General features: G+C 46.6%; 1 protein-coding gene across 2 annotated transcripts; it reads left to right on the forward strand.

Annotated features, from left to right (window-relative positions):
* The first annotated feature begins 4,068 nt into the window (after positions 1 to 4,068).
* On the forward strand, positions 4,069 to 19,829 carry IGSF1 (immunoglobulin superfamily member 1). 2 transcript variants are annotated; one of them, XM_012107340.5, is made up of 20 exons: positions 4,069 to 4,155; positions 6,518 to 6,636; positions 6,785 to 6,811; positions 7,233 to 7,517; positions 7,875 to 8,162; positions 10,064 to 10,348; positions 10,590 to 10,883; positions 11,354 to 11,632; positions 11,953 to 12,073; positions 13,916 to 13,986; positions 14,083 to 14,115; positions 14,498 to 14,788; positions 15,080 to 15,358; positions 15,957 to 16,244; positions 17,012 to 17,299; positions 17,565 to 17,852; positions 18,047 to 18,334; positions 18,446 to 18,724; positions 19,121 to 19,244; positions 19,403 to 19,829. In XM_012107340.5, exons 2-20 carry the CDS (start codon positions 6,567 to 6,569, stop codon positions 19,536 to 19,538), a joined length of 4,014 nt encoding a protein of 1,337 aa, XP_011962730.2. In that variant the 5' UTR covers positions 4,069 to 4,155; positions 6,518 to 6,566; the 3' UTR covers positions 19,539 to 19,829. The 2 variants fall into 2 exon arrangements, with proteins under 2 accessions (XP_011962730.2, XP_042097542.1); XM_042241608.2 differs by lacking the exon at positions 7,233 to 7,517.
* The last annotated feature ends 2,049 nt before the right edge of the window (positions 19,830 to 21,878 follow it).

The raw sequence follows: 21,878 nt of genomic DNA on the forward strand, positions 1-21,878 counted from the left end.
AGTGGGGAATCTGGACTCTAGATTCAGGTTCTTGGTCCAAGAGTACAAGCTTCAGCCTAAGGACTTGCAGAGAGCAAGAAAATGTTATCACTGCTTTCTTTACTACATTATTAACAAAGTGTTTGATGCTTTTCTGTTTCACTTCCCTGGTGGCTCAGACTGTAAAGAATCTGCTTGCAATGCAAGAGTCGTGGGTTGGGAAGATCCCCTGGAGAGGGAAATGGCTGTCCATTTCAATACTGTTGCCTGAAGAATTCCATGGACAGAGGACCCTGGTGGGTTACAGTCCATGGGGCCACAAAGAGTTGGACATGATGGAGTGACTTACACTTTCACTTCAAGTACAGTCACACCTGTTTTTTAAATTAAAAATTTTTTATTGAAGTATGTAGTTGATTTAAAATGTGTTAATTTCAGGTGTACAGCACAGTGATTAAATGAGATATATATATTTACATATATAAAAGATTCTTTTATGAATATATTACATCATATTGAGTATAGTTCCCTGTAGTATACAGTAGGTCCATGCTTTTTACCTATTTTATATATACTAGCGTGTATATATTAACTCCAACTTCCTTATTTACCCCTCCCCCACCCCTTTCCTGTTTGGTAACAATAAGTTTATTTTCTGTGTCTGTGAGTCTATTTCTGTTTTGTAAATAAGTACTTTTGTATCTTTTTCTAATTCCATATACAAGCAACATCACATATTTGTTTTTCTCTGACTTATTTTACTTGGCATGATAATCTCTAGGTCCATTCATGTTGCTACAAATGGCATTATTTCATTCTCTTTTATGGTTGAGTAACATTCCATTGTCTATATATACCATATCTTCATTATCCATCCATCTGTTGATGGACATTTAGGTTGCTTCCACGTCTTGGCTATTTAGATAGTGCTACAATGAACATTGGGGTGCATGTATCTTTTTTAAATTTTATTATTTATTTATTATTACTTTACAATATTGTATTGAATTTTGCCACACATCAACTTGAATCCCCCGCAGGTGTACACGTGTTCCCAATCCTGAACTCCCCTCCCACCTCCCAATAAAGTAAGTAATTTTTAAAAAATGGAGAAGGAAATGGCAACCTACTCCAGTATTCTTGCCTGGAGAATCCTCATGGATGGAGGAGCCTGGCGGGCTGCAGTCCATGGGGTTGCAAAAAGTCAGACATGACTGAGCGACTCAACAACAACAACAACAACAAACATGGAACCATGGAACTGTATATGCAGACTACCTGGATGTGAATCCTAGCTCTTCCACTTGCTGGCTGTGTTGGTCTTGGGCAATTTGTTAATGGATCTGTGTTTCAGCTTCTTCATCTGCAAAATGGGACTGATACTGATAACTATTCCCTAGTGTTGAGACTGAGATAAAATGAGTTCATATTTATAAAGCACTTAGGACCTGATACAGTCACGGTGATTTCTTTCTCCTTTTTTGAATGTGCTGGGTCACTGTTACTGCACAGGCTTTTCTCTAGTTGCGTCGAGGAGGGGCTGCTCTCCTGTTGCCATGAACATGCTTCCCTTGTTGTGGCACATGGGCTCTAAGGCACACAGGCTTCAGTAGCTGGGGCATGAGGGCTCAGGAGTTGCGGCTCCCAGGCTCTAGAGGACAGGCTCAATCACTGTGGTACAGGAGCTCAATAGCGCCATAGCATGTGGGATTTCCCCAGATCAAGGATGGACTCTGTGCCTCCTGTGTCTCAGCATTGGCAGGCTGATGCTTTACCACTGAGCGACCAGGGAAACCCTATCATAGTGATTTCTATCCAAATCTTTTTAAAATAGACATGGATATTTCCACCCTGACAGATAATGAAATGAAAAATGAAATTTTAGTCACTCAGTCATGTCCGACTCTTTGTGATCCCATGGACTGTAGCTTACCAGGCTCCTCTGTCCATGGATTTCTCCAGACAAGAATACTGAAGTGGGTGGCCTCCTTCTTTATTCCCACTGCCCTGGTTTAGCCACACAATAGGTGGCTCAGTGGTAAAGAATCTGCTTGCCAATGCAGGAGATGCAGTTTCAATCCTTGGGTTGGGAAGATTCCCTGGAGAAGGAAATGGCAACCCACTCCAATATTCTTGTCCAGGAAATCCCATGGACAGAGGAGCCTGGTGGGCTACAGTCCGTGGGGTTACAAAAGAGTTGGACACGACTTAGTGCCTAAACAGCAACAGTAAATGGCTTGCTGTTCTCCGTGCCTTACCTGCTGGGTGTTCCTGTTGCAATCCTCTGATTCCCATGGCACCTCCTTCTTTGACCGTCTTCTACTTGTTCTCTATCACTGTTTACCCTCAGCCTACAAACTCCCTAAGAGCAGAAATTGTTATTCTTTCTGTATTGTCAGCATCTGGAACAGTGCCTGGCGCCAAGAAAATACTCAACAAACATGTTGAATTAATGGATGGTTGGCTGCTGTGTCCTAGTCAGTATGTAGTAGTTTATGGTTGGGGGGGAGTTCATTCAGTCCTACCCAAAACTCTGTGTGATATTAAGTACAATTATTATCCCCATTTTACAAATAAGAAAATGAAGGCCTAGAAAGATTAGATAACTTGTCCCCAAAATACCTATTTATATTGATATGGCTATTCTTTTTTTTTTGGCTATTGTATTCTAATCAATACTTTATGATGGTATGTAGGAATAGAGGATGGCAGGAAGCCACAACTGATATCCCCATGGAGACATGATATTCAGTTTTCCTATTAAAACAGATGTTACTTTATTTTTATGTAGTTTGTTCTCAAATTACAGTATTTTTTCTTTAGATAAGTTTTAATCTTCTATGAATGTAAAACTTGTACACAGAGAAAACTGTGTCATTTTCTTACAATAATCCCTTGATCTCTGAGTCCACTGAATGCTCTCCTTTAATCCCATCATATAATATATGCCAGGAGCTTTGGTTAGTGCCTCACTCACACATCATCATTTGAAAAAGTCATTGATGGTCAAGCAAATTTATGAATAGTCTGCATCACTGAAATCCTATTTCTCTGGGGTATTCATGGAAAGCTGTACAGATTAATAGTAGTATTATTAGTGGTAGTAGATGGGGCAACAGCAGCACCTATACTGTAGCAGGCCTACTGTGCTGCCAGCTTTACCTGAACGCTCCCATCGAAGCCCTGTGCAGTAACTTCCGGTGTTTGATTTTGCAGATGGGGAAACTGAGACTCAGAAAGTTTCACACACTTTCTTGAGGTCACTCAGCTCTGGAATAGAAGAAACCAGACTGAAATCCAAATTTGTATTAATATGTTTAGCCTGGGCTTTCATCCCGTGCTGGACTTGGAAGGCTGTCCAAGTTACTCAATCCTCTCTGAGGTTCAGTTTCCTCGTCGGTAAAACTGAGGGAAGTAACACGTCTTTTAGGGGCTATTAGGCTCAGACGGTAAAGCGTCTGCTTGCAATGCGGGAGACCGGATTCAATTCCTGGGTCGGGAAGATCCCCTGGAGAAGGAAATGGCAATCCACTCCAGCACTCCTGTCTGGGAAATCCCATGGACGGAGGAGCCTGATAGGCTACAGTTCATGGGGTCGCAAAGAGTCGGACACGACTGAGCGACTTCACTTTCACTCACATGAAGATTAGAAATAATGGATACCCAAGGCCTCAGAGGCACATAGTAGGCATTTAAGCTTTGGTGGCGGTGTTTATGCTTCAGTGGGGGTGTGAAAGGAAGATCTGAGATCCCTTTAAAGGCATTGGGGAGCTGGAAAGAAGGGATCTACAGCTTTGCCCGACTTGAGAGCTGGCCCTCTCCTCTCCTGAATACAATGACCCAGTGAAACTCTGAGCGTTAAGCGAGGGGGTAGGGGCCTGAATTTGGCTCCAGCAACCTCTGCAGGGAATAGAGAGAGGCAGGAGCTGAGGAGGGGCGTGGAAATCTCAGCCGTCAGAGGACTGCAGGTGTTAGAGAGTTGGTGTAGGTGGACTCCCAGAGCCTGGCGGAGGGAGGGGAGGAGGTTGGAGCGGCCGGGAGGGCGGGGGAGAGAGGGAGGCGGGGCCCTGAGACTGAGAGGCTGTCCTTAGACTGCTCTTCTCGTGCCGGGCAGTTTGCGGCATCTGGAGGAGCTCACTGGAGAATCTCCAACAGCGGAGCGGGCCTTCAACTACCGTAAGTACCTGCAAATGCGCGCACAGTCCAGTGGCTGAAGATTAAATACTGCCCATCAGATCCTAAACAAAACCCCGAAATAATCTCCCTGAAGTAATTAATTGCCGTAAACTTAAAGGCTCCCAGGTCTTTCCTCCCCGCACCGCCTCAGTCCTCCTTTTCTCCTTCCCTCCCCGGATCCCAGCCATGCCTCGCTGAGAATCTCCGGGCACTCAGATATCTTCCCTTTTCCTTCTCAGTCTTCCCTCAAAACCTCTAGCGGAACACGTACCCGGCACCCCGCCGAGCCCAAACCCTTTGATTCCTGAAACCCTCAAAGCCATGCAGGGGGCGAGCCATTAGACATTTCGGGTCTTTCACCCTCGAAAGCACTGCGGCGCTGCCTAAGGGTGTGTGAAGTGCTTGGGGTGGAGTAGAAGGGGAGAGAGAAAAGCCTAGACTGCCGAAGATGGGGGTGGGGGGAGTGTTGGGGTGGGGGCGTAGTGTGAAAGGCCAAAAATGGGCGTGGCCAATTAACCCGAAGCCCGCAACTCCTTCCCTTGTTCCCTGGACGGAAGATTCCTTTTGGCTGGATATAAACGGTAGAGTTTCCTCAGGAGGTGGAGGAGGGGGTCAGCCATGCTGAGAAGCCCAGCTTCCCTTATTCCACTCAAGCCCCCAGGAAGTGAAACCCCGGTTTAGGGGTCCACCTGGCAGGACTGGACTCTCAGATGGCCTTCCTGGGTGGAATCCCAGTTAAACCTTTCCCTTGGCAGTAAAACCTGAAGTCCCCCCACATCCCCGAATAAACTGGCCCAAAGCCTCAGGGGAACAAAGCAACAGGGTGTCACCAAGACTGGGCCTTGGCCTGGGAGTCTGTAGGAGCTGAGATGGAAATAGCATCTTTAGGGTCCTATGCCAGGTTAATATCCCCTTTGGGAAGAAAAATAGCCAGTCTTAAAGAAATGTTCACTATGTGCCTAGCACTGTTCCGGTATTATCTCAGATTCAACACAACAACAAGGCTAGCTAGATATTAGATAAGAAAAGTTCAAAGAAGGTAATTTGAGCATCCTTCAATACAAAGTAAGAAATGCAAAAGGAAACTGTTCTTCCTTGGATCTCTGACTGTTCACCTGCTCCCTACAGCCCAGATGTTTGAATCTTCCCCCTTTTTCCTGCTCCTTCATCCCTCCTAGTCCTGGAGCAAATTAGAGGCTTTGATATCAGGATCAGTTTGGTGAAGTAAAAGCACCCCTTTCTGCTCTGGGAGCTGCCTTTATCCCACTCTTTTGAAATAGAATTAAACAGCTAGGGTCAGACACAACCTCAGACCCTAAGTAGAGAGGCAATAGAGGAGAGTCATCCTTAGTTTGTGTGATGAGCATACATCTTTCTTTGGCCAAAGGATACTCTGGGCCCAGGGTGGGTAGGGTAGGAGAGACAGAAAAGCATAAGGGGTCTACTTATGGACATGTAGAGCCTGTGGTCAATAGTGATTTTCAAGAAAATAAGAAAGCCTCCCTGAACTCAAATATTTTTGCCACATTCCCTGAAATTCAATTCTTTTTTTTTTGTTGTTTGTTTGTTTGTTTTGTTTTGTTTTTTTCCTTAGGGGCAGTGAACAAAAATGATTATAAGTTTTGGGGTGCCAATGAATCATGTACATTTTATATCAATTAGTTCAAGTAATTTGATTCTCCAACACCTACTCAAAATGGAGGTTTTGAGCTTTGGACAGGGGATACGAAATAATAATGAAAGTAATACTAAATTTGAAGCATTCTACAGAAAGGAAAGCCTGGATGGGATGAGACAGTAAAAGTGAAGGAGGGTGAGAAAGTGGGTGAGGGCTACCTCTGAAAGTTTAATTACTGGTTTTAGAGCATAGGCATTGGAGTTCAACATGGATCTGAATTTTGGCTCTGATATTTAATATCTCTTGACTTCGGACAAATTACATCTCCTGCATAAGCCTCAGTTTCCTAGCCAGCAAAATGAGGATGTAGGACTCTTCCTTTGCTAGGTTGTTGGAGGACTCTGACAAAATATATATATATGAGTAAAGAATCCGAAAAGTTTCTACACCTCCCATCTCCCTCATGGCTTAGGGCTTCTGCTGGCCTGGATTAGGTCACACTCTGGGCCTCTGAGACCCTAGGGACAAACAGACATTTCAATAAATCTGATATGGTAGATATACCAGCAAAGACCTTGAGTGGAAGAAGGGGGAGTGGGGAAAGGGAACAAAGAGGACAAGTAGCTGATAGCCCTGCATGCCTGTGGGGGAGTGGAAAGTAGGTGTTCAGGTGCGATTTAGTGATCCAAACTAAACTTTCAGGAGAAGGAGCAATCCCCTGAGTAAAAGTACTTCTGCTTTTAGATCTTACCACCTTCTGAGGGGCGAAGCCCTTCAAGACTCCGGAGGCTCCATGACCCTCGAGAAGCCAGGGGAAGGGGCCACCATGCTGCGGACATTCACTCTCTTACTCTTTTGTGCTGGTGAGTACAAGGAAGGCGTGGCAGGACAAGTGACCCTGTCATAGGCACCCCTATGAGTGGGCCCCTTGGGGAGGGAATGGGGAATACTGAGGTTTGAGGGTGATTGGGACAGCGAGGGGTTCTCCTTTACCATAATCTCTCTTTTCAGGACTGAGTCTGGGTGTGACACCAATGGGTAAGTGAGTCCTGCCACATCAACTACCTTCCTTCCTGAAGGCTGCAAGACACTGAACTGCCTCCATGGCCCCGGACATAACTGCCTTGAGATGCCAAAGGCAGTTTCCAGACTCAGCTTGTTAGGAATCAGGACTGCTCACTTCATGACTTGGTTTCCCACAAAATAGTAAAGACTTTGTCTCTTGCACTTTGTTCCCCAACTCCAACTCACTTGAATTCCTTAAAACAATGTCCTACGGTCCCTATCCCACCCTCCCCCTCCCATAAAAACACACACCCCGTGCCCAGGAAAGACCAAAGGAGGAATCGGGGGCAGGGGTGGGGGTTGGGGCTCATTTAAAGGGGACATTGCAGGGGGCATGTTATGGGAGGGAGAGGGTTGGAACTGCTGACATCTTTGTTTTCTTTGGGAATGACAGCAGTGATGCCATCTCAACCAGAGCTATGGATAGAGTCCAACTACCCCCAGGCCCCTTGGGAGAACATCACACTCTGGTGCAAAAGCCCCTCTCAGATTTCAAGCAAGTTCTTGCTGCTGAAGGATAAGACACAGATGACCTGGATCCGCCCTTCCCGAAAGACCTTCCAAGTTTCATTCCCCATCGGTGCCCTTACTCAGGCAAATACAGGTCTTTACAGGTGCTGCTACTGGAAGGAGACAGGCTGGTCAGAGCCCAGTAAAGTTTTAGAGTTGGAGGCACCAGGTAAGAAGACAGAGAGAGATAATCAAGAATTAACTCCAACTCCTGGGACTCAAACTTTCCTTCCCAGAGCAGGGTTTGTTTAATTCATTCATTTGCCTCAATCGCTTGCACACATAATACAGATATTCCAGTTGGTAAATAAGTGTCTCATCTCTATAGGTAATGCAGAGTGAGGCTGCAGACTCTGGAATGGATCTAGAGGGCAAGCTCCTCAACCTAGGGGATACTCTAGATGGGGAAAGAGGGGTGACAAATAAGGATCATACCCAAAAGACTCATTTAAGTAGAGCTCTCTGCTGCTCCCTGAGCCGCGCTACCCTTGCTCTACCTGAATTCCAGTTCATTCTCTCCTTCCAGGCCAGCTGCCCAAGCCCATCTTCTGGATCCAGACTGAGACCTCCCCTCTTCCTGGATGTAATGTTAACATACTCTGCCATGGCTGGCTGCAGGATTTGGTATTCATGCTGTTCAAAGAGGGATATGCGGAACCCGTGGATTACCAAGTCCCAACTGGGAGAGTGGCCATATTCTCCATTGCCAACATGACACCTGAGAGTGAAGGGGTTTACATCTGCCGCACTCATATCCAGATGCTCCCTACCCTGTGGTCAGAGCCCAGCAACCCCCTGAAGCTGATTGTAGCAGGTGGGTGTGGCTATGGCTGCTGGGGTCTGATGATCATTGTCCCCGGGATCATGGTTGGGTGAGCCAGGGTTTCTGATATGACTTTCCTTGCCCAGTTCTCTGCAAGGCCCATGAGCTAGAGTCATTTGATATTTTACTGAGATGCAAATGAGAATCACACATGCTAGGAGGCAGCTGTCTGGGAGCCAGTCACTTGGCTAGTGAGTGAGTCCAGCCAAATGTCCAGCAGCTTCAGCTCATCACAGCTTTGTTGTTCTCTATTTGTTGAAAATCATGTGTTCATTCATTCATTTGGCTAATGTTTATTGAGCACTTAATATGTGCCAGGCACTGCCACTGCAGTCATGTAAACTGATTTTTTTTTATTTAAATGTATTTTTATTCTATTCGTGATTTTTATTTTTAAGTGTGGAAAACAGAGTGAATTGCTTGTGCTGGCGATAAATAGAAAAAATGACAAGGAAAGTGATAGTTCATATTTCAGAAATGGTTTTATAAATGAATTTAGTCTTATATATACAGATCCAGTAAGGCAGTACCAAGCTTTAAACATAGTAGAAGGTTCTTCCAAACCCCTAATGTTAGACCCACACCCCACCCCCAACTCCTCCACCCCATAGCCCAGATGCTTCTAGACAGAATTGACCACACTTGCTTTAGCTCCCTTCATCAAGTTAAATAGGCTTGGGGAAAGCTGTGGTGCTACAGAAAATATCCTGGACTTAGAAGTTGTAATCCTAGTTTCTAGTTCCACCTCTGACACCACCTCCCTGTGTGATATTGAGCAAGTTACTTCAACTCTGTGTTTTGGTTCCCCCACTCTAAAACGGGATAACAGTATCTACCTGATCCACTGTATGATGCCTCTCTGTGCCTCAGTTTTCTCATTTGCAAAACTGGTATAATCGTAATACCTACCTCACAGGGTTGTTGTGAGGATTTGCCTAATATGTGTACAGTGCCTGGCATATAAGTTCTCAATAAATGGTAGATATTAATTTTATTAGTATAGCTTTTTATTGAGGATCAAAGAACAAAAGCCTGTCTGTTTGAACTGCGTGTTATGGATGCTTGTTGTACGAATGTCTTTCTGGTATACATGTCACTAACACACACGTCTGCAGTTACCTGTTCGCAGGTGTCCCCCACTAGGCCCTGAGCACTTGGCGAACAGGGACTGTGTCTGTCTCCTTTACTTGTTTCCCCCTAGACCATGATGCCTGATGTATCCTCAATGCTTACTGAACCTATGATAGAGCTGATCCTTCCAATAATGGGTGGGTGGGCCTACCTGGGATTGGGGTGGGTAAGAAGGAGTGCTTTGGGAGTGAGGTTTACCTTCTGTTTTGCAGTTTAATCTCTTTGGAGAAACAATATGTGAAAATGAGGGTGTGGTCCCATTAACAAATGTTTCTTTGATTTGCAGACTTACTGGCCAATCCTGACTTGTTGGCCTCTTTCAGTCTCCTCTGGGAAGTAGGGTTTTCTGTGAACTGAATGTGTTCAAAAGCCATCCTTAATACTGCAGTAACATTCATGCTTTATGAAGAAGGAATCAAAGTAATTTTCAGAAGTTTGGTTTCTTGGGTGATTGCAAGAACCACATTTGGCGTTTCAGAGACCTAAAGATACAGGGAATTACAAATGTAGATACTCCACTGAGACATACCCCTATACATAGTTAGAGCTCAGTGCAGTGATAGAGTCTGGTGAGAGGGAAGGAATGGAAGTGAACTTCCCCTTGGTTACCTTCTAGAAGAGGCAGAGATTCAGGGAAGAGTGAGGGAACAGAGGGTATACTTCAGCTACCACTTGCTATCTAAAGAAAGTAGGAAAATAAAACCAGAATATGATGAGGAAGAATCACCCTACTTCTAACTCAGGGTCTCTTCACTTTCTAGGACTCTATCCCAAACCAACTCTGACAGCCTACCCTGGGCCCATCATGGCACCGGGAGAAAGCCTTAATCTCAGGTGCCAAGGGCCAATCTATGGAATGACCTTTGCTTTAATAAGGCTTGAAGACTTGGAGAAGTCCTTTTACCTCAAGAGGCCAATAAAAAATGAGGCATATTTCTTCTTCCGGGCATTGAAAATCCACGATGCTGGCCATTACCTCTGTTTTTACTATGATGGATCATACAGGGGTTCACTCCTCAGTGATATCCTGAAAATCTGGGTAACTGGTAAGAGAGGGGGCTGCTGTGGGACCTCTGTTAGGGGGTAAGGGTGTTCGGCTCTCTTTGGGCCCACTGGAGAACTTCATCATGCAGCCAGGGTTAATGGTGGGGGAAGGAGCAGAATTTGTATAACTGGGCTTAGGCTGGGATTTGCCAAGGGTGGACTGGAAGAAAAGGAAAAGAACCTTAACTAGTGGGAGGGGTAAGTCAGACTTATTAGCCTTTGATATTTTGGGTCTCATCCTAGACACTTTCCCCAAGACCTGGCTACTTGCTCAGCCCAGTCCTGTGGTCCAAATGGGTCAGAATGTGAGTCTGTGGTGTCGAGGGCCAGTGGATGGAGTGGGGCTTGCACTTTATAAGAAAGGAGAAGACAAACCACTTCAACTCTTGGATACCACCAGTATCTATGATGACACATCATTCTTCCTCAACAATGTGACTTCTAGTGATGCTGGCATCTATAGCTGCCACTATCTCCTCTCCTGGAAGACCTCCATCAGAATGACATCACACAATACCGTGGAGCTTGTGGTTGTAGGCAAGTGCTAACAACTATTCTTTATTTTTATCTTCATTCCAGTGTTATTACAAGGAGCTAGTGTTGCTATACCCTTTTGGATTTATGAGCCACAGGAAACCAGACTAGGAGGGTGGTTTTCTCCAAAACTTAGGGAACTTCTCTCCCAGTATTTTTACTCAAACCTTACCTCTAGACATGGACAAGCCCTGATGGGACTCCTAGAAAACTTACTTTACTTAAGACCCAGGGAAACCTACAGGTATTGTTAAGTTTCTGATTGAAGGTAGGAGCCTAGGAGTCTTTAGAGGATCAAGTAATGGGCCAAGGAATTCTGATGCACAGTCAAATTCTGAAGCCACTTGAGCTAGTAGAGCAGAAAAAAAAAATAAAAAAGAGAAGACCAAATAAGGAGATGAGAAACATTTGTTGAGAGGAGGCAATGAGGTCAAAGTCACTTGTTCTAACTCTGGTCTCTGGATTGGTTGCAGATAAGCCCCCCAAACCCTCCCTGTCAGCCTGGCCCAGCACCGTGTTCAAGCTAGGAAAGGCCATCACCCTTCAGTGCCGAGTACCTCATCCAGTTCTTGAGTTTTGTCTGGAATGGGAAGAAAGAGCAACATCCCCAAAATTCTCAGTGGATGGAGACTTCATCATCAGTAATGTTGAAGGGAAAGGCGCAGGGACCTACAGCTGCAGCTATCGCATAGAGGCACACCCTAACATCTGGTCACATCGCAGTGAGCCTCTGAAACTGATGGGGCCAGCAGGTGAGAGGAAAACTCTTCACAGAGGTGCCCCCACCATGCCTTTGGCCATGATACCCCTGGGATCCCAAAGCAATGCCCAGCAGGATATGGAAGTGGTAGTCGGGGGCTGGTTTGGGCATCTTTCTCCTGGGGTGGTTCTCACGATCGCTCAAAGGCAGTGAGCAGGATGCTTCCAAGGGTCCCTTTCTTCATGTAAAGGAAGGTCACTTTTGCTTCAACTTCCCTTTGCCTGCAGGAACCAGATTCCCCTCCCCCCATGACTGTGTCCGTCTGTCCCTGTCCCCATCAAGCTCCATGTTTCTGATCTTCTCTGGTCACAGGCTTTCTCACCTGGAATCACGTTCTGAATGAAACTATCAGGTTGTTTCTAGTCATTCAGCTTGTTGCCTTGCTGTTTGTAGTGCTGTGGATAAGGTGGAAGTGTCGGAGACTCAGAATCAGGTAACTGTCTTATCCCAATCCCCTGCTCCTAAATCTAGCTGAGTTCAGGCTCCCCAGAGGTTCAGGAATGGGGTGTGCTGCAGTTGAGACAAGCCCCACGGGCACACCCTTTGTATCCTCCACCTTCAGGGATGAAGATACAAGGCTTTCTCATTCCAGCCATTTCTCTTTCATTTCATGGAGGGGTCAGCACCCCTACCAGAAGGTAGAGAAATTAATATTTCTCAGAGGCTGGAAGAAGTCCTCAGAACCTCCTTCACTGATCCCCCCCAGGAGGGTGCCCAAATCTCCCTCCCAAGCCACCTTGCCTCTCACAGATGATCAACGTCTTCCACATTAACTTCATCTGAACATTTTTTTAAAGAATCAACACTGTCCTGTCTCCCAGAATATTATCCAACTCCCATCCCAACTATTCAGCCTTACCTCAGCTCTTAAGGGCTAGCAAGCCTTGTAGTCCACCCTCACTGCTATGGAAGCCAGTGTCTCTGCCACTCTGGCCCCCAACCACTGTGCAGAGCCTTCTGAGAATAGAGCCTTAGCCTGGGTGTGCAGCTGATGAGAGAATGGATTGGGTCAGGGAATCAGACTGCTTCCCCTGATCCATAAAGTGTCTCAAGTCAAACAGGTTCTCCTGCTGTTTACTTTTATTATTTTGTGTCTCCTGGGTCCTCCCCTTCTCTCCCTTATCCCTGTATCCTAGTGCTCAGGCTATTCTGCCCCCAAATGAGAAATGACAGCTCCTAGCTCGGTGGGGGCTTCTGCTCCTGAATGCCACTTTTCCCCACTCTCTGATCCTGGCTGTACCCCTCCCCCACCATGAGCAGAGGCCTTTGTGTGCCTGGGAGTATTCAATACACAATGGATGATGACTATGATTGTGTGTGTCTGTGTTCTCCTCTGAGATCTGAGGGACAGAGTGCTTGGGTAATGGGAAGGGAGCCACCTAAACCTTCTGCAAAACCACTACCCCTTTTGAGCTTTCAAAACGTTTCAGTGGGGGTCAGGTTCACAGAATCTGTTCTGAGTTCCACATACACTGGTAGCCTTCAAGCCAGGGGTTAGAAAAAAATGTAGCTTCAAGTGCCCCCCCTACCTCAGCCCAGGACCACTGCATCAAAGAATGAGTTCAGAAACCAGATATTGGAGAAGGCAGTTTGAAAAGCATGTTGTCCTGACCAGGAAGGAAGGTCAGTGTTTTCTAAGTCAAAATTGTCAGGTAGACATTGACCTAATAGAAGCTAAATCTATAGGATCTGAATCTATAGGACCTGAAGCTGCAGCACATATCTAGTCATGATCTGGGTGAGGGTAGAGAGATCCCACTGCTGCTGCCTAAGCAACCCTTCCACAACAAAGGCAGGTGAGGCAGGTCGGTTGGAGGACCAATAGTGCCGTAATAAACACTGCTTCCAAACTTAAACTTGATGATTGAGAAACACCCAAGATTTCTCCCTCCAGCCCCTCACCCACCACCCAGAGCTTCTGATCACACTGAGCTCCAGGGGTTCTGAGAGCTGGAGTTACAAAGGTATTTTCACATCTGACATCTCAATTCCAGCAACGGCCTAATCAGGGCCCTTGGGGAGCTGACATTTGATATTGTCTGGGGAGGGGGGAGGGGCGGGGGCCCGTGGGTCATGAAAGAGCAAGAGGTTTGTAGGTAGTGAGGCCCTCAAAGAGAAAAGTCATCAATGTCAGAAAAGATGATATCCCATTATTCTGGCCATATCCAATCCCTATTGGGTGGCAAGTAAGCCAATGACATAAATTGCCGCCCCCTTCTCTCCGCCCTCCCCCTAATCCCAGCAACTCCTCTCATCTCTTTTCTGGTCTTGCTAGAGAAGCCTGGTTGCTGGGAACAGCTCAAGGGGTCACCATGCTCTTCATACTCACAGCTCTTCTCTGCTGTGGTGAGTACAAGGGGGTGGGGAAGGGGCCTGGGCAGAAGGCCGGGGTGAAGTCCCGTGGGGGAGGGGGCAAAGCCCTGGCAGCAATTTCTTTTGCAGGACTGTGCACTGGGGTATTGACAGAAGAGACTGGTGAGTTTTTCCTGCTCCAGACTGGGACATTCCTCCCTGGAGATCCGAAATAACTACAGAGTGTCAGTGTCAGTGGCCAGGGAGTGACTGGTTGGGAGGGAAGGGCAGCCAGGAAGGGGCACTTTGCTGAAGCTGCTGGCAAAATTGAGCCTCCAACTCTGCTTTTCTGCCTGCAAAATTTCCCCCAAGCTTCTGCATTTTTCTGAGGCTCAGCTGAGACATCAGCGTCTTCTTTCCCCAGCACCTGCAGAAGGGAGGAAAGAGTTTGGATTGGGGCTGAAAGGGGAGGTGGGCAGTGTGATCTGGGGAGGGGGGTTCAAGGGCAAGGAAAGGGGGAGGGGGAGGGGAGGGAGGATGCCTTCATTAACTCTGCTGTTTCTAGAAATAATCATGCCAACCCCTAAGCCTGAGCTGTGGGCAGAGACCAACTTCCCTCTGGCCCCGTGGAAGAACTTAACCCTCTGGTGCAGAAGCCCGTCTGGTTCAACTAAGGAGTTTGTGTTGCTGAAGGATGGCACCGGGTGGATCGCAACTCGCCCGGCCTCAGAGCAGGTCCGGGCTGCCTTCCCCCTTGGAGCCCTGACCCAGACTCACACCGGGAGTTACCACTGCCATTCCTGGGAGGAGATGGCTGTGTCTGAGCCCAGTGAGGCACTTGAGCTGGTGGGGACAGGTAAGAAAAGGCCGAGGGTCCGCTCGGCATGATCCTTGGTGCCGCTGGGACTCCAGCGGTGCTCCGAGGCATGGGGAAATGCTCAGAGATCCAGAGCCCAAGGGACTTCTGCTGCCTGTAGGAGAGAAGGGGGGAGGGGTGGGGAGGAGAGTTGAGAGGAGAGTGACAGGAAGAGCCAAGGCCCGGCCAGGATGGATCTCTGTTTTGCTGACCGAGTGACTCTGCGTGTCCCATCTGGGCACCTCCTAACTTCGGATTCCTTCTCCTTGTCCTCCCTGTTTTGTTTTCCAGATATCCTCCCCAAGCCTGTCATTTCTGCTTCCCCCCCAATTCGGGGCCAGGAACTGCAAATCCGCTGCAAAGGATGGCTGGCAGGCATGGGGTTTGCTCTGTACAAGGAGGGAATGCAGGAACCCGTCCAGCAACTTGGTGCCGTTGGGAGAGAAGGCTTCTTTACAATCCGGAGAATGGAGGATAAAGACGAAGGCAATTATAGCTGCCGAACTCACACTGAAAAGCGCCCCTTCAAGTGGTCCGAGCCTAGTGAGCCCCTGGAGCTTGTCATAAAAGGTAGAGCTGAAAGGGGTGTGTGAGGGAGGAGGGGGGAAGCAAAGCTCCAGGTCAGACGCTCCTTTCCCCACAGCGAACTTTGCTGTTGGTCCTAGGAGCCTGTGTCCAATCTTAGAGCCAGGCAGGCGTGGCGCTGGGAGTGCCAGGGCCTCTGGCTGCACGATATTAATAGCCATAATCGTTATTAATAGCTGGGGTTTGTGGAGGGTGATTTAACTTTTCTAATTATTTTCATATCAATTATCTCATTTAGCTATAGAGCAAATACTCAAAGGAGGTGGATCAGGTGCAATTTCCCCTTCTTGTCCCAATGGGCAAACTGAGGCTCAGGGAATCAGCAGAGCCCCAGTAACTATCCACTCTTTTAGCTAGCTTCTGCTGACAGTGAGGATTAGACTTGAGGAGGTGAGAGGTGGGGTGAGGGGGTCCCTGTGAAAAGTCTGTCTGCAAAGTGGTTTTGGCTGGATTTTTAAATGCACCTTCTTCTGAATGAAATACTACAGGAAGCCAAGCTGCTTTCTGGAACCAGTGTTTGCCATATTATCTAGCTTGCTTTCTATTGATTTGTTTTTGGTTATGTTTGGTTTTTGCCTTCTAGAAATGTACCCCAAGCCCTTCTTTGAGACCTGGACCAGTCCTGTGGTCACTCCTGGTTCCCGGGTGACTTTTAATTGCTCCACCCCCCACCAGCACATGAGCTTTATTCTTTACAAAGATGGAAGTGAAGTAGCATCCAGCGACAGTTCCTGGGCAAGTCTGGGAGCCAGTGCAGCCCACTTTCTGATCATTTCGGTGGGCATTGGTGATGGAGGGAATTACAGCTGCCGCTATTACGACTTTGCGATCTGGTCGGAGCCCAGTGACCCTGTGGAACTCGTGGTGACAGGTCAGGACTGGGGAAATGCAGGTGGAGGTGGTACTGTCCCTGGGACAATGGGCAAGAGGGATGTCAGTGGGAGAGGAAGAGTCGCCCCTTCTAAAAGTCACCAAGAATGTGCTCAGGACAGTGCCTGCATGTAGTAAACAGTCCATGTAAGGCAAATGCTTATATTATCACTAATATGGGAAGATGAGAAGAAGGAGGAAAATAATCCACTTCTGGGGAAAGAAATGAGGCAGATGGGGATGTTTCACATGTTGCCCTGTTTCTGAAGTCTTTTTGTAGCTTGGCCTTGAGCTTTAGGCCCAAGGTCCACTTTTTCTTTAGCTGGGCTACCGGATATGGGTGGGCTAGATGCCCTCAGAGAAAGGGCAAAGACCCTGAAGGGTCAACTGCATACTATGCGGCCGTTACAAATGATAGTTTCCAAAGGCTGGTTAATGTCATAGGAAAATGTTTACAATATAAAGTGAAAAATATTAAACTATACAACTGTGTATACAGTAAGCCCAGTTATACAAACAGTTATAGCCACAATGATATAGGCATGTACAAAAATAAATGGGAAGTAATACGGAAACGTGTACAAAAAATGGCCATCTTTGAGTGGTAGAATTGTACTGTCTTCATTAGTTTTTTTTCTATATTTTCTAGTTTTCTACAATAAGCATATATTGTTTCTTATAATAACACTAAAAAACAAAAACAAAAACAAAACAGTGCTCAGAATGTATGAGGCAGGATTCTCTTATGTGTGTTCTCTTTAATTTCAGAATTCTACCCCAAACCCACGCTCCTGGCACAGCCAGGTCCCGTGGTTCTTCCTGGGAAGAATGTGACCCTGCGTTGCCAAGGGGCTTTCCAGGGCATGAGGTTTGCCCTCCTGCAAGAGGGAACCCTGGGTCCCTTACAGTTCCGGAGTGCCTCGGGGAACTCGGCTGACTTCCTCCTCCATACTGTTGGAGCAGAGGACTCTGGGAACTACAGCTGTGTCTACTTTGAGACCACTATGTCAAACAGGGGATCATATCTCAGCAAGCCTCTTATGATCTGGGTGACTGGTAAGGACAGACAAGACGTGGGGCTGGGACAGAAGCAACTGGAGTAGAGGTTCAGTTCAGTTCAGTCGCTCAGTCGTGTCCGACTCTTTGCAACCCCATGAACCACAGCATGTAGGGGTAAGGGAGGGTAATCCCTCTTGGAAGGCTAGGCTAGGCTAGGCTAGGACATAGAGGGGAACGGTTGTGTCTGGAAGGAGAAAAATAAAGGGTTAATTCAGTGATAAGTTTGCATGCTCACCACTTTCCATCTTTGGTCTCTTCCTAGACACATTCCCCAAGCCACGGTTGTTTGCTGAGCCCAGTTCTGTGGTTCCTGTGGGGCAGAATGTTACTCTCTGGTGCCAAGGGCCAGTACAGGGAGTAGGGTACATTCTGCACAAAGAAATAGAAGCCACTTCAGTGCAGCTCTGGGGATCCACCAGTAATGATGGGGCCTTCCCCATCACCAACATATCTGGTGCTAGCATAGGTCGTTACAGCTGCTGCTACCACCCTGACTGGACCAGCCTTATCAAGATACAGCCTAGCAACACCCTGGAACTCATAGTCACAGGTAAGGGGAAGATGCTCTGGAATGGGCAGGGGAGTATAGAAAAGAGGGAACTGAGCTGGCTGATAATTCACGGGAAATGGTTTTCCAAGGGCTCAAGGAGAGGCAGGCAGTAACTCTCCTCTTTATTGAGACTTCAGGGGTGATGCCCTGGTAAGTGGCCACCTCTCTATGAACCAAGAGTTCATTTCTTCTAGGTTTGCTCCCCAAACCCAGCCTATTAGCCCAACCTGGTCCCATGGTGGCCCCTGGAGAAAACATGACTCTTCAGTGTCAGGGGGAACTGGCAGACTCAACATTTGTCCTGTTGAAGAAGGGTATTCAAGAGCCTTTAAAGCAACAGAGGCCAAATGGGTACAGGGCTGACTTCTGGATGCCAGCAGTGAGCAGTGAAGATTCTGGGATGTACAGCTGTGTGTATTATTTGGATTCTGCTCCCCTTGCAGCTTCTAATCACAGTGACTCCCTGGAGATCTGGGTGACTGGTAAGGTCTTAGAGATTTCAGTAAGACTGTAGTTTTTTTAGTAGTTATCCCTAAGGGGATAAAGAGCTGGGTTCGAGGCCATTTCTAACTCTGTATCCTGGTTGGTTGCAGACAAGCCCCCTAAACCCTCCTTATCAGCTTCGCCTGGCACTGTGTTCAAGCTCGGAAAGGATATCACCCTTCAGTGCAGAGGGCCCCTACCAGGTGTGGAATTTGTCCTGGAACATGATGGAGAAGAAGCACCTCAACAATTCTCAGAGGATGGAGACTTTGTCATCAATAATGTCGAAGGAAAGGGCATTGGAAACTATAGCTGCAGCTACCGTCTGCAGGCCTACCCCGATATCTGGTCAGAGCCTAGTGATACTCTGGAGCTGGTGGGGGCAGCAGGTGAGATGATAATCCCTCCATGATTCTGGCCTGACACACCTGGGACCCCGGAGACAGTCTCCATGGAGGCAGGCCACACATGGAAGGGGAGAGGTTTGGAGTCAGAGACCTCAAGTATGGTCATTTTTCTTTTTCTCCTAGGGATGGTAAGGAGGTGGAACCTCAGATTCACTCAAAGATAGTGACAAGGATACTTTCAATGCATCTTCCACCCCACAAGGGAGGGCTGCCTCTGCCTCAGCAGAAGCACTGCCTCTGACCACCCCATCTCTTGTCCCAACATGTGGTTCCCAAGTGAACCCCAGAGGAGGCCAGATGAAGGGGCAGCAAGAGAGCAAGGAGAACACACGTGTACTAAACTCTATGCCATTGGTTTCTGCTCTTTTATCATCACAGGGCCTGCTGCTCAGGAATGCACTGTGGGGAACATTGTCCGAAGTACCCTGATCGTGGTGGTGGTTGTAGCTTTGGGGGTGGTGCTAGCCATAGAGTGGAAGAAGTGGCCTCGACTCAGAACCAGGTAATTGCCTCATGTCACTCCTGTTGTGAACCCAGGGCTTCTGTGAAAACAATGATCCAAATGCTCCTCTAGCATCTGAGCCCCATAACGCAGCCTGTTTTCAAGTTGATGGCTCTGTATCCTCCCTTAGTCATGTTTTTTTTTCTTTCTCTACACAGGGGCTCAGAGACAGATGGAAGAGATCAGACCATAGCCCTGGAAGAGTGTAACCAAGAAGGAGACCTGGGCACCAACACCAACTCTCCCTCATCAGTCTCTCAGGGCACTTCAGTAGAGCAGCCAGTCCTGATATAATCATCTCCTACTTTACAAGAGCTTTTCTCTCCTCTTTTTTTATCCTCAGAGACCTGCAAATCTGATTGGTTTCCCCAGGAGTCCATGCCACCTACTGTTCCTTGGCCACTAATCACCTGAGATGGGTCAAGGGGATTTTAGGAAGTGAGAGCTCTACCAGGGTGAGAGGTTTCCTGAAGAGAGATTTCCCACCCCTGTAATTCCTCACTGTACTGATTTACTGGTGCATGAAAATCTATTAAAAATGTATTCTTCTGAATAAAAAGAGTATTCTCTATTTAACTGCAAAAACTATGGCAGCGGTTTTCCATTGGTTTGTTATTTAGGATTTAGTGAAAAATGGTGTATTGGAGCTGACCCCCATGGCACAGTAAGAGAGCAGGGGCCTGCTAGCACAGAGAAATGAGCTCGAGGATAGGGTCAGGGAGGAGGGAAAGCTCCAACATGTCCAGTTTGGTTTCAGACATGGTTGCTGAACAGAATGTCCTGTCATCCCTTCATTCCCCATTTCATTACTGAATGAATGAATGGCAATATTCTCTCCAAGTTAAGCCTAAGGACGGCAAAGACTTCAGTTACATACTTTCACTGTGGAACTTCTAGGTCTGTAGTACATCTGCTTTCAAACATTAGGATTCATCCACTGCAGAACTTGGAAATTGGGAAAGCGTGCTTTGTGGCCCTTTCCTACCAATCACAAGTGTACATTAACTCACTCTCAAACGTAAATGATAGATAAAAATGGAATACTTTGCCCCTCCCTACAGAAAGCCCTGTGTTTTTCTGGATGGCGGCGGGGTGGGCTGGATCTCAGGGAGTGAGTAAGCAGCAGCGGTGGTTGGTTTCAAGCAGGGGACCTCCCAGGGTCCTATTCACACTCTGAGCCCCTGATCTTTCTCGTTGCATCGGCATGCAACTTGCCACACTGGTGAGCATCTAGCACACGTTAGGAGGCTTGGACTGGGAAAAGGGGCTTCCCTAATTCCTTAAACCTGTTCAAGACCTCAGAAGGATTGATCTGTGGGTCCTAGAGGAGGTCGTAATCCCTTCAAATCTGACCCTAAAGTTCCTTACCTCCCGACACTGTTTAATTTTCAGCTATCACTATTTAATAGAGCAATGTCCAGGGGTGCTGCACACAGTGAGTTATTTAACCCTGGTTACCATAAAATTTAGAAAGTAACTCCTATATTCTTATATCAGGAAGCTTATTTACCCAGCAACTTAATGAAAAAAATGCATCACATTTCCCTTAATCCTTGCAGAATGAAATACTCCGAGTACTATCGACTAATTTGTATTAAGCTGTTTGGAATGTAGAAGTACAAAGTCTCATTCCAATTTTCATTTGATGAGATTCTATTAGTCACTTATACTAATTTCTTATAGTGTTTATAAAAATTGCATTTCAAAAGTGCTTTTGCATATGAATTTAGCAAAAACTAATTGTTGCTTTTTGCCCCACACCACTCACTGCCTTCAAACTCTCCAACCCTAACCTTCAATCAAGCTGTACATTTTGAACAGTGGAGGGAGGCCTGTTTTCGGTCCTTGCTTCTCAGACGGAATTCCTTTGATCAGGTCTGATTTTGTTTTCTAACCATTGGATATTCCAGCATGTATTGTCAAGGCTAGCAGTGGGGCTGTGCAAGTTAGCAAGTGATCACTTGGTTGCTTTAGCTGTTCACCAAGGGAAAGAGAGATGGAAAGAAAAGAGAAGAGGGCCAAGGACTGAAATTTATAGAAGCCTCTGAGTTAGAAAAGCAGGACAAAGATGAAACAAAAATGACAGAAAAAGACTCTTGTGAAATCTTGTGAACCAGGGTCTCCTGTATCAAACAGAGATATCCATGCAATCAGAAAATTTTGATCAACCTTTCAGTGAAAAACAAATATAAACATGTGACACTGGACTTTTAGTTGGTTTTCTGAAAGTATCCACATATACCATTCTTTCACTGAGAGAATCAAGTTTTATATGATTTAGAAGGGGAAAAATAGTTGTCAATTAACTGAAATATTTAAAGAGTGGCTTTGGGTTTTAACTTCCCTCCTCACTGTCAGAGCTATTTCAATGAATTAAATATCTATTTATAATGCAGAAGTCGTAGCAATCTATCTCAATGAATTAAATATCTATTTATAATGCAAACGTAGCTTGTTGCTGACAATGCTCCACATGGTATGTTTTTTTCAACCTGGTTGCCATGGGAATCAGTCCCTTTACCCCTGGCTGGCCTCTAATCAGCACAGCATCAGGTAATCTCTGGGAAATGGAATCTCAATTAGGATGGAATGGACCTTTGAGAGAAGAACGTGCCTCTGGGACTCCAGAAACAA

Source organism: Ovis aries, chromosome X, assembly GCF_016772045.2.
Source record: "Ovis aries strain OAR_USU_Benz2616 breed Rambouillet chromosome X, ARS-UI_Ramb_v3.0, whole genome shotgun sequence".
Lineage (NCBI taxonomy): Eukaryota > Metazoa > Chordata > Mammalia > Artiodactyla > Bovidae > Ovis > Ovis aries.

What these genes read in the sequence shown, in the direction of transcription:
- IGSF1 (XM_012107340.5), top strand. Translation starts at nt 6,567, where the DNA reads ATGACCCTCGAGAAGCCAGGGGAAGGGGCCACCATGCTGCGGACATTC. An exon ending in CCTGGAGCTTGTCATAAAAG is followed by an intron (nt 15,359 to 15,956) that starts GTAGAGCTGAAA and finishes TTTGCCTTCTAG; the next exon opens with AAATGTACCCCAAGCCCTTC. An exon ending in TCTTATGATCTGGGTGACTG is followed by an intron (nt 17,300 to 17,564) that starts GTAAGGACAGAC and finishes GTCTCTTCCTAG; the next exon opens with ACACATTCCCCAAGCCACGG.